Genomic DNA, 12,642 nt, shown 5'->3' with positions numbered 1-12,642 from the left:
GCGACGGTCAAGGCACCTTTGCAGCTTTTTTCTGCCCTTCAACTCAAGTACGACGCATCTTCCAAATACCTCATCCAACTTCGTCAACAACTGCGGAGCTCGCAGCAATTAATGTTGCACTGAAATACGTGCAAGACGAGTTAACTGCATCGAAGGTTGCCATCTTTATGGACTCCCGTGCTGCCCTTAGCAGGTTACAACGCAGCGAGATTGATTGTCCACTTGTGCGCAGCATTACTGACTCTGCGAGCAAAATTTCATCACGTGGGGTATCTCTCGTTGCTCAATGCATACCTATACATGTAGGAATCGCCGGAAATGAAGAGGCTGATCGGCTCACTTCAGCTTGCGTTCATGACAACTGTGACTGCCCAGAAATTTTGTGCAAGCCTGATGACGCTCGTCTGCTGATTTGTCGCCCCCTACTCAAGCAGCATCCAGACCAGCGCGTCATAAACGGAACGTTCCCGCCCCGTGTTCGCGGTTGAGGCTTGCCTCGTCGCGCTAGAGCACAACTACTCAAGCTGAGGGTTGGCTGCGTGAATGTGCACGAACGTTTATACAGACAATGACGTGTGGCAAGTCCATCGTGTACGTCTTGCGGCTGCTGTGAGACACTTCAGCACCCTATATTTGAGTGCCCCGCTTTCAGTGCGCAGCGCATGTCGCTAGTCAGAGACTATCATCTCTTTGGCCTGCGGTGTACGACACTCGACGAATGTTTGTACCCCAGTGGTTGTGCGCCTAAACAAGATCAGGCTCATCGCGCTCTACTTACCTTTCTAGAGTTAACTAACTTAGGTTCACGTTTGTAGCGTCGAAACTATTCTATTCAACATTCTGTGGTAGCGTCACCTTCAGTGACCGGCCCTACTGTGTGTCATCTGTACTGTCTTCTACTTCATTCTTTAGATTTGTCCTGTTGCTCTTCTTTTCCTCTTTCCTCTCCTCCTTCGTATCTTCCATTTCTGTGTTGCTGTCACCTCCCTTCTGAAGAGTAGGCAGGCGTTGTGCCCCTTCCGGTGGCAGTTGCCAGCCTGCTCCTCGCTTTCCCTTTCCTATTAATTATATATATATATATATATATATATATATATATATATATATATATATGTGTGTGTGTGTGTGTGTGTGTGTGTGTGTGTGTGTGTGTGTGTGTGTGTGTGTGTGTGTGTGTGTGTGTTCAAAACAAATAATAATAATAATCACTTTTTACGTCACTAGTGTTGTCACCCTGTTTTAACCACGTTTTCTAGGTACCATCGAGCTTTTTCATTCCCCCACTTGTCGCCTACACTTCGTTTACTGTTACGACGTGCGCCGTCTTCGTTTTTTGACCGCTCAATGTTTGCTTGTAGAACAGATTGGTTCAGATAGGTTCTTTCTTTTTTACGCATTCGGTACAAGCGGTGTTACAGTCTGCAGGATTCTCTTATGTTATCTTCACAAGCGTGAGTGACGGTGTGGTTACGTGCCTGGGATCTTGCTTGAAACAGCCTATGCTTTGATTTTCAAGAATAAACAATTGACAGTCTGCGCTCGGTGTGTGTTGTGTGTTCCTTTTTCGATTGTCCTCTTTTTTTTTTTTCGTTCACTTTTAACCTGCCTTCAAGTATGAACCAACTAGCCCTCAAGAACGTCCTACTAAAATGTATCCGCAATGACAGCAGTGCACAGGAACACGGCGAAAAATCCCACAAAAGAAAACAGAGATAGAAAACGGAATAGCAATAGCTTGAAAAACGTTTCGTCACTCAGCTGCCTTCACATACGGTGGCTGGATGCGTGGCAACGCTTCGCTATGTATGACCAAGGCTGGAATGCTCGCCGCTAAAATCTGTTCTTACACAACGCTCACGACGGTCCGCAGGTGTGCGGCGGTCATTCTTGAAAGCAGCGGCAACTTGTTCACGTTCATCAAAGAACATATATCTGCTCATATAAATACGCACTCCGAAACATGGCGCATATTCCGCAGCTTGCACTTGCCGTAGTAGCTTTTCATGCCTTTAAAGGAACTGTTCAAAATGATGGCCATTCGTGACAACACACATCAACCTGTCTTTCACGGAATCATGACGAGAACCTCGTCTAGTCCTGTGGCTGTGAGCTTAGGAATTTCCTCTTCGGCTTTCTTTCAGTTGAAATTTGTCAGCACCAGCTCCTTTTCCACCTAGGTCTCTTTCATGCTTTTTTTTTTCTTCAAATGCAACCTCGTCATTGCCTTGGAAAGATTCGGCTGTCATCGGCTGCTATCGGCTGATTCGGCTGCCTTAGGCTGCTACTGGGGCCTCACGCGTTCGCTCCGCGCGCCTCGTGCGGTCCACGGGCCGCGTGTTTGACATCCCTGCGGGCCTATTATGGACGGGAGATATGAATTCTGTTCTTCCACTATGCAGCCGCTTTCATCGCTGTGAACTGGGCGTTGCAGAAGAATGTGAGCCAGGGCAAGGCCTTGGTTCTAGAATGTGTTGACTAGGCCCTCATACCTGCTGGGCAATGGATGCACTCGGGTAAAGTCGCAGTACCTTGCCCGAAGAGTCTTTCGGTGGTGCGCACGGATACGATCTTAGCTATACGGCATGATGAGGAGCGTGCTGTATCCTTATGCTACAATGTTCTGTCTGGCACTGCTTGTCGGGAAAGGCCGATAACTTACCTATAGTCTCGGTGGGTGGCAGCAGTGCTTCGGGAATGACGAGTTGGGCTTCGTCGAATGGGGACATTATTGATATGTCTCAATTCAGCGGACACTTATTCTGACTACATGACAAAAAAAAAAGGACACATTGCTTCCCTTTAGCGTTGTCAAAACAAGTGTCCACTGAGTTCTGGAAGAATATGAGCAACATAGACAGGGGCGGCGTCAGAATTTTTTAGAATCATCATGGTAAAGTGTGCGCGCCCTCTGTTGTGGGTACGGCAAAATGGCTGTGTAGAGGGGTAAGTATGGAGGAAGTTTCCTTCCTCCATGGGGCTAAGGAAGTTTAACATGAACCACAGATTTTCTCAAATGAATGATCGCGGCTACACGGGACGAAGGCATGCACCGAAGCCAACCTGGCGCGTTCAGCTTGGGAAGGGTTTCCCTTCGTCCAATCTCGAGAGGGCCTCGCATCGGCAGCATCGCTGCAGAATTGCTGCATAGAATATAAAGAACCAATTGTTGCAGCGTGGTTTTTAATTGGTGGGTCCTATGTTGGGTACGCAAGCCACTCTGCAGTTATACCACAGAACACCTATATGAACTGGTTGTACCTTTTGCGGCCGTTATATTATAACTAATTATAATATACTGGCTGCCACTCACACAGTGCTACCACAGTATACTAGGTCACTCTAGCTACCACCACGTTTCAATATATCTAAACCATAGAGTTTCTCACTATAACACCTAGAGGGTAATCTGGCGCCACCGTCTACGGGAATTTCTTAAGGGGGCACCGTGCCGTCATGGGAATGACGGTATATGTGTCTGCGAGGCTCGTGTTGGCTGGTGTTGTAAAAGGTTTCGTCTAAAACGTGGCTATGGCTACGCAAATAACGCGCTCTCAAAGTAAAATCTTCATAAAAGGCTTCCATTCACACATATTACATCTTTACTCACCCACAATGCATGACCAAGCGAAGAAAAGCAAGAACAGACGGCCAACTGTTTCAAAGCGAGCGCGAACCTTGTCGCCTGTCCTCCAACTTTAGCGGCACGCTGATACTTTTTACGTAACATGTAGTCGTACACACAATAACAAGTTCTCATAGTTAAACAAAACATGTTTTTGCGTAATAATAAAGCTAAAACAGCTTTTCACGTGCTGTTTTAGTAGAAAGTGAATCATTGTGACAGACGGAACGATATTTGCCAAGCGCGTCTTCAAGCTGTCCTGTCTCTACGAGAACGATGCTAATCCGAAGTCACAACATACCGGCATTCCCATGCATACCACAGCGCAGCAGCGCCAGATTTCCCTCTAGGTAATGTAGTGAGAAACTCTATGATCTAAACGTGGCGTCGAAAACATAAATCCACAAGCAGTACCTTGATGGCGCTTGCTACCATTATCTCGCAAAGATTGCGCTAGCTATCACCATCATCAGTTACAGCATTTCTCCAGGCGGGCGGATCGCCAAATCTCGCACTGATCTCGCGCGTGTTTGCCTGTTTGCCGAGTTGTGTGTTTTGTTTTGGAGTTGCGACGGATGTCTGTTATCTAGCGATGTCGGCCTACACACAGATACTGGAAAACAAACTTAAGGAGCTAGCTAAAGGCGGATCAGCGGTCGCCAAGCAGGAGCTTCTGATCCAGCAGAAGAAGCGCGAGATCGAGGCCAAGCTTGCGCAGAAGGCCCAGCAGCAGTCGCCCGGCGTAAGCCTAAAAGTAAAAGCACCTCCAAAAACGCAGACAGTGCAGCAAAAATCGTACGTAAAACATTGTATTGTTTATATCTAGCGAAAGAGTACTTTGCTGCCTGCGGTTTTGCAATGTGAATGGAAACTGTTCAGCTAAATAAATTGCCTAAACTCTCTCTCGCTGCTTGTGTGGGTGCCTCTGAAAGTGTGTACGAATTTGCAGGCGATTTGACGCGCCTCCTCCATCCGAGGCTGCGCAAGCACAGGTCAACAACTTCAAGAATGACGGCAGTTTTCTGGAGCACTTTCGGCGTATGCAAAACTTGAAAGGTGAGCCGTAAAAAGCGCCTGGTTCTTGCTCGATGGTGCATCGGAACGACCAAAATGATACGGATATGAGGAGTGTCTGCAGCAGTTATAAAATCATAAGTGTTGCCGGACGCGCTTGGCAGTTGTGCATGTACCTGCTAATTTCTGTAAGTTCCTGTGATGTGTCGCTCACTTTGTCGAAGTCGCTCTTACTAAACATTGTGCTGTTGCAGCCAGTGGAGTCCAGTCAAAAGCACAACCGTCGCAAGTTTCAGGCAGTTCTTCAAATCACGAATCTAGTGGACAACGGCCAAAAACGGAACCGCCTGAAAACGGAGCTGGAACATCGCAGTCGGCTGGCCTAGTCATAAAGCTGCAGGCACCACAGCCGATCAAGTACGGACTATGAATGTTCTTGAAGAACAGTTCAGCAATGATGGCAGAGTTTGGTGAATCACGTCGATGTTGTAGCTATTTTTGTTCATCTTATACCTGTGTCACACGGCGCACTTTCGATCGCGATCGAGCTCGATTTGGATCGAATTTCTTTGCCGCGATTGGCTTCCTTGCTCAATCTGAGGAGAGGAGCCATCGCGGCTGAGAATTTCGATCCAGATGGGGTTCAATCGCGATCGAGAGTGGCCGTGTGACACTGGTATTACATGGCCATTTGTGTTGCTCGTCTTTATGCTATGTGTGTGGCAGACATCGTTTTCATTGTAGACAGTAGTTGCGTAATATATTAAGAAAAAGTATTCGTGACAAAACATAACGAGTTTGTATCTTGCCTCAAGTTCATTAACCTGCGTGATCGTAGATCAGCGTTTCTCAAAAGGTGTCTGAAGGCATACATCAGGTATGGGAAGCCATTGCCATTATTAAAACATTTTCTTATGTTTGGTTTGCCAAGCTACAGGAGTCTTGTGCACCCAATACTTATTTTACCAAAAAATGTGCCTTTTTACAGAATTAGTCTTCTGTTGCAGTGCAGCAGCTACGTGTGTTGAAGCATTTTAACAAAAGCGCAATGATGAAAAACAAGAAAAGCATTCTTAGGCTTTCCCATTCTGCATAATTATCGTCTTCAAACTCCTAACCTGAGTGCCAGTTCCAAAATTGACTTAAAGCTGCTAAATTTGGTTTAAATTTTTAATTGGGAAGATAAAGTTGACCTGCTTTGCCATGTGTAGACTTTTGGCAACAGCTGCACGTCATTGCAACTCAACAAAGCGAGATTTCAATGCAGATGAACACGTCAAGAAAAGGACATGGCTAGTCGTGTCCATGTGGCTAAATTGTAAGATTCGTCTGTCATGAAGACTGTGCACTGTGTCCCGCAATATATCTAATTGGTGCTTTATAATACTTGAGGTGATTGTACAAAGATATTTTGCAGTTTAGGCCTACTGCGGGTTTTTCTCAAGAAGCTAACAAATTTAATGCTGCTGTCGCATCAAATCGTCTGAAAGGATTTATGGACATTTTTCTTATGTGAACGTACATATGCAAGTTTAATTTTCACTTTAGATGCAGGGCCAAAACCTGCTTTTCTGTAATCGATGTCGGGATGAATGTTGCATTTTCATTTGATTGTAGCCATAGATAATCTTTTAATGTAGTATGCGACCAACCAAATTTTAAGTTTACACCTGATGGTACTATGTCTGTGTTTGTTATACATTCAACTTCACTTCATTTGATCCTTATGGGACTGATGAAATCGATCAAATTATCCAGCAGGTGGAATTAAACAAGATGGATAAAGAAGTCAAAACATCAATTTGTTTGGCAGTATTTGCCAGTCTGACAAACCCCCGAATCAAATGTGCACACACTTTCTATGCATATAAAGTAGAAAACTAATGTAGGAATTACAATAAAGCTCTTAAACAAAGTAGAAATCTAACACAAATCCAATATTTTCAACAAAAAATATGTGTGTTGCACAATGTACACCGGTTTATTATACTCTGCTTTGCTACAGTACACTTCTGTTATGCAGTAAAGCATAGGAAGGCCGTGAAGGCAGGTTTCATGCAGGAAATATTGTGGCCAATTCTCGAGAAACAGAAAAGGTGCACATTAGAACCGGTTACATACTCTAATCAGACATTGTAAGCTACGATTATTGCTTGAATGTCTTCCTAGGGCAGGCCGAAATCTCTCTTTCAGAGGCGATAGTTCACTGAACTCCAACAGAGCAGATACCCCCTCCCCGCTTCCCATTCTCCAGGCCCCTTCCACGAAAAAAGGAACCCACAGGGACACATCAGCCAGCTGACACACGATGCTACCTCACATTCCTCCACGAACGTTGAATAGCACACCTCTCTTTTCAATTCTACATCGTCGCTGCTAACACACCCTCGTTCATTGCCTCACCCACCTGCATTACCCACTCTCCCGTTCAGATGAACCGTACCTATATATGTAATGTGCCTAGGAAAACACGTCGCCTTGAAAAAGACAAGTACACTTGTTGAAATGTTGGCTCCGGTTTTCACCTTGTTCTCGTTTTGCTCATCATTTTAAGTTTACACCTTCCATGTTCCCCGTGTTTTTCCTACTTTGTGTGTAGCCATTATATGCCTTGATATCGTGTTTACTGACCCGTCGTGGTTGCTTAGTGGCTATGATGTGCTGCAAAGCATGACGTTGCAGGATCAACTCTCGGCTACAGCGGCTGCATTTCGATGGGGGTGAAATGCAAAAACACCTATGTACTTACATTTAGGTGCAGGTTAAAGAACCCCAGGTGGTCAAAATTAACCCGGAGTCCTTCACTAAGGCACGCCTCATAATCAGATTGTGGTTTTGGCACGTGAAATCCCATAATGAAAAAGAAGATATTGTGTTTACTGGAAGTGGCAGCCAAGATCAGGTTGTCATTGCTACACAGTTGGGTTTTCAGTATACAGGTGGAGTGTAACTTGCAACTTGTTCTAGTGTTATTTAATGTATACTACATACAAGTATGGAATGATGTGCCAATCCTTGCACTCCCTAAGCTTTTGTTCAGATAGATGGGGATAGTTACGGGATATTAAAGGATGCTTTACTGTGTCAGTAGCACACCTGGCCTGGGTGTGCCTGTGCCTACTGGGCCTTGTTATGTTCTCTTAGCTTCCATTGCCTAACAGCCTCTAGCATAGTGTCGCATACTTGATGCGGTCTTCAGTTAAGATAAACTAATAGGGCAAGACTGGACTTTAGTCAACCTAGGGAACAGGCAGGTTACAGGAAGGGATACTCTAAAATGGAATAATCGATGTTATCAATCAGGTAATCGAGAAGTCTGCAGAGTACAATCAGCCTCTCTGTATGGCTTTCATAGATTACGAAAAGGCATTTGATTCAGTCGAGATACCAGCAGTCATAAAGGCATTACGTAAGCAAGGAGTACAGGACGCTTTTGTAAATATCTTGGAATGTATCTACACAGACTCCACAGCTACCTTAATTCTCCAAAAGAAAAGTAGGAAGATACCTTTAAAGAAAGGGGTCAAACAATGATACAGAATCTCTCCAATGCTATTCACTGCGTGCTTGGAAGAAGTATTCAAGCTATTAAACTGGGAAGGCTTAGGAGTAAGGATCGGCGGTGAATATCTCTGCAACCTTCGATTTGCAGATGACATTGTCCTGTTCAGCAACACTGGGGACGAGTTACAACATGTGGTTGAAAACCTTAACAGAGGGGGTATAAGGGTGGGGTTGAAGATGAATATGCAGAAGACAAAGATAATGATCAATAGCCGGGCAAGGAAACGAGAGTTCCGGATCGCCAGTCAGCCTCTAGAGTCTGTGAAGGAGTACGTTTACCCAGGTCATTTACTCAAAGACGCGGATCTTCAGAAGGAAATTTACAGAAGAATCAAAATGGGTTGGAGATTTGGCAGACATTATCAAATCTTGACTGAAAGCTTACCATTATCATTAAAAAAGTGTACAATCAATGCATTCTACCGGTGTTGACATAAAGCTCGAAAACAAGTTAAAGACCGTGCAAAGAGTGCTGGAGCAAAGAATGTTAATAAACGTTAAGAGGCGGGAAGAGCAGTGTGGATCAGGGAGCAAACAGGGATTTCCGATATTCTAAATCACTTTAAGAGAAAGAAATAGAGCTGGGCAGGTCATGTAATGCGTAGGTTTGATAACCGGTGGACCATAATTGTTACAGACTGGGTGCCAAGAGAAGGGAAGCGCAATCAAGGACGGCAGAAGACTACGTGGGGTGATGAAATTGAGAAATTCGCAGGCGCTAGCTGGAATCGGTTGGCACAGGACAGGGTTAGTTGAAGATCGCAGGGAGAGGCCTTCGTCCTACAGTTGACATAAACAACAAACAAATTTAGGCGGGGGTGCAGTATTTCTTCATGACTCTATTCTTATTTCTTTGGCAGAAAAAGTTTGATTGCTAGCAAAGAAAAGGAATGGTACCGCCTTCTGGAATTGCATGCATAAATACTTGTGCCAGTATACCAGTGTAATGTTGGGGATTTCAAAGAATTTTCACTCTATCAAACTATTTTTTGTGTGCGAAAAGTTATGAAAACACACTATGCTCAGTGTTTGGTTAATTTTGAATGCAATGTAATCCTTATTTGTTCATTAAAGGGACCGTAGACAAATATTAAGTCAGCTCTGACTGTTAGAATGTCGTTCCAGAAACCTCATGACGCTTGTTTTGGGCCAAGAAGTAAACCTAGTGTAGCAGAATATTGTGTCTTAAGAGTCCGTATACCTCTAGCGCAAATCAGATCGCACGTCCTTGAGCAGGAAGCCATGACGTTGCATACTTCATCACTACCCTTTACTGCCATTGGCGAGTAAAACAGCTCAACAGCTGGTGCTATTGTTTCTTGTGCAAAATGCAAAAGTGCTGCCTGAAACCGAGCCAAGATAGAGCCAACAGTGTGAAAGAAGAAAGGAAAGTACCCACCGAATCATAAGCACGATCTTCCAAGTTTGTTGCAATGGGCCTCATTTTCTGCTATTTCAATTTGTGGGAGTTTCGTGATCCAGCAAAACCAGGGCAGCGCTACACAATAACGAAAGTACTGAAAAGTGAAAGTGCTGGTGGTACAGAGTTGAGTGAAAGCAAAATTTTTTGATTGCCTGCATTGTTGTCAAGGGTAATGTCAAAAAGTTATTTTTTCTTAGAATCTAATAAAAGTAGACAAATAGCATTTTCATCTGCCTCACAATGCATATCAATGATGGTTTTATTATGAGTAGTTGAGTACTAGTCACAGAATTGTAATGAGGAGCTGCTATGTCATCGGGATAGTATTTGAATGTTCCGGTGAATTCTTCTGTCCTGTGTTTGCGCCAATGTCTCTATTACTAAAGCTCTATACTCGGTAATATTGACGTCTTGGGCATTCTTGAGCATTAATCTATCACTCTCGCTTGCATTAATATTTGCCTTTAGTGTCCCTTTAACTGTTTACTAGTAATGAGCAGACAATTCTAAATCGGCAAGGTCATGGGGACCTAGTGGTCATGGGGACCCGTCTTTATATCATCTCGCATTTTTTTTTCTAACAAACTTTCCCCGCAGGGGCGTCTGCGTAAGCAGGCGTTTGGTGTGTTGCGACACCACGTACCCGAGCGCACGAGGGTTGGACCCTCCCGCGTGTAGCCGTGCGCGGCTCAGCCGTGTCCGGGGAAAGGGGGATCCTGGAGGTTGAGCTGATGCCGGGTGTTCGGACCTTTAGGGCCCCCCGGCGGAGGCAACACACCTCTTTGGCCTCTGCTTCACGTAGACGGCACCCCCGGACTGACCCACCCGGGGGAAATCGGTAGTTTCCTTTTCCTGTCTCTCTCTCCCTACAACCTTCGTCTTTTTCTTACTTTCCACCTTTCCTGTCTCCTTCTCATTTCTTTATTACTTCCGACCTTCCTGGCAGCAAGGGTTAACCCTGTGTGAGTAGCCAACCTTGGTTATATCATATTGGGTTATAGCGGCAACGTACAGCTGGCGTTTGCAGGCCCTGTTTTTCAGGCCCTGCAGCGTCCCCTTGTTGGACTCCATGGTGGGTGGCTGGCATTGCTGCCGAAAACTACACGTCCACACATGGCTACTTCCTTCCCTCCACTACCTGATCGTCCTCAGAAAAGAGGGCGCACCGATGAAGTCTTTCAATTTTTTGGCCGCCAAAAAGAATCGTTCCCACGTTTCCATGTCATCCATTCTGCAAAACCAGATAAGCCAGTACGAACAATCTCACCCTTCCTTGTTTCCAAGTCATTGACTGAAGCCTTTGGTCCTGGATATAAGGCGACGCGGATGGCAAGCGGTGTACTCCTCCTGGAGCTCCGCGATCAAAAACAGTACGAAAAATTGTCAACACTAGTGTCATTTGGGGAAACCCAAATAATTATAACCCCGCACCGCACGATGAACACCACCCGCGGTGTTGTCTCTGACGATGACTTGATGGAGCTCACTGAGGCTGAACTCTTGGAGGGCTTCAGTGACCAGAATGTTATAAATCTTAGACGAATTAAGATGAGGCGAGATGGAAAAGAGATCAAGACGAAACACCTGATACTCACGTTCGGCTCAAGTGTCCTTCCCGAGTCTGTAGAGGCCGGGTACATCAAGCTCCGTGTCAGACCATATGTGCCAAATCCCCTAAGATGCTTCAAATGCCAGCGTTTCGGCCACAGTTCGCAGAGCTGCCGGGGCCACCAAACATGTGCAAAATGCAGTGCCCTTGAACACGCCACTGAAGCTTGTAATAACTCTCTCCACTGTGTAAACTGTGACGGGGATCACGCCGCGTACTCGCGGTCGTGCCCCTCCTGGAAGAAGGAAAAAGAAATTGTAACCATAAAAGTAAAAGAGAATATATCGTTCAAAGAGGCACGAAGGCGGGTAGCATACCTGCCAAAGAAAAGCTTTGCCGAAGTGGCGCGTCAGGGGGCAGCGTCACAACGGCCTCCGGCGGCTATCCGACCCACAAACAGTGAGTCGGCAGTCGCGCCATCTGCCCCCGCGGCGGTTGCAGCTAGCGCTGCTCCGTCAACCGAGGAGAGGGGACCATCGACCCCGAAGGTGGGCGCAGCCGAGGCTGCCTCAACCTCCCAGGTCCCTTCCAGCGCTGGCAACAGCCGGCGCAGCCAAATCCTTCAGGGAGCCCCATCCACCTCCGGGCTGGTGGGCGCAGGGGTCTCGCCTTCTGGGGTGAGACTCTCTCGAAATACTTCTCGCTCTCAAGAACGCGTGTCCGGCGCCTCACAAGAGGCAATGGACACAGCACCTATCCGCACGGCGCACCAAGCGCCTAAGGAGCGGCGAAGCTCCCTCGAACGCTCCAAAAAAGGCAGAACCCCGGTTATAGGGCCTCGAAAGAGCTCTGTAATCTAAAGCAACACTTCCGTTTCCGTAAACACAGCACCAATTCACTTTAAACATGGATACACAAATCATACAATGGAATGTCAGAGGTCTTCTAAAGAATCTTGATGACGTGCAAAAACTCATCCATAAACACAATCCAAAAGTGCTGTGTTTACAGGAAACACACTTAAAACCAAAACACACAAATTTTCTTCGACAACACGTTACTATTCGCAAAGATCGCGATGATGCTCTCGCATCATCGGGCGGTGTTGCAATTATAATTCAAAAAAGCATAGCCTGTCAACATTTGCAGCTACGAACGGCCCTTGAGGCAGTGGCGGTTCGAGTTATTCTGCTAAACAAGCTTATCACTATTTGCTCACTTTATATACCCCCACATTATAAACTAAGCAAACATGAATTTCAGTCCTTTATTGATGAATTGCCAGAACCCTATGTTGTTCTTGGCGATTTCAATGCACATAACTACCTGTGGGGCGACCCTCGTGTAGATGCGCGAGGACGTCTTCTCGAACAGTTCCTCTTTTCTTCTGGTGCTTGTCTGTTGAATAAAAAGGAACACACATATTACTCTGTTGCAAATAGAACCTATTCTTCCATAGACCTTAGCATA

General features: G+C 45.7%; 1 protein-coding gene across 2 annotated transcripts in view; it reads left to right on the top strand.

Annotated features, from left to right (window-relative positions):
* Window positions 1-4,114: 4,114 nt before the first annotated feature.
* The window catches only part of LOC142572179 (SURP and G-patch domain-containing protein 1-like), a 44,739-nt gene continuing 36,211 nt past the window's right edge, over window positions 4,115-12,642 (top strand). Inside the window, exons 1-3 of one of the 2 annotated variants that reach the window (XM_075681112.1) lie at window positions 4,115-4,417; window positions 4,572-4,678; window positions 4,891-5,053. In XM_075681112.1, the coding sequence (XP_075537227.1) occupies window positions 4,215-4,417; window positions 4,572-4,678; window positions 4,891-5,053 (473 nt within the window). In that variant the 5' untranslated portion in view covers window positions 4,115-4,214. The remainder of the gene's footprint in view (window positions 4,418-4,571; window positions 4,679-4,890; window positions 5,054-12,642) is intronic. The other variant, XM_075681111.1, reaches the window with a different exon arrangement.

This window comes from Dermacentor variabilis, chromosome 2 (genome assembly GCF_050947875.1).
Source record: "Dermacentor variabilis isolate Ectoservices chromosome 2, ASM5094787v1, whole genome shotgun sequence".
NCBI lineage: Eukaryota > Metazoa > Arthropoda > Arachnida > Ixodida > Ixodidae > Dermacentor > Dermacentor variabilis.
This window is presented reverse-complemented; position numbering and strand designations above follow the sequence as displayed.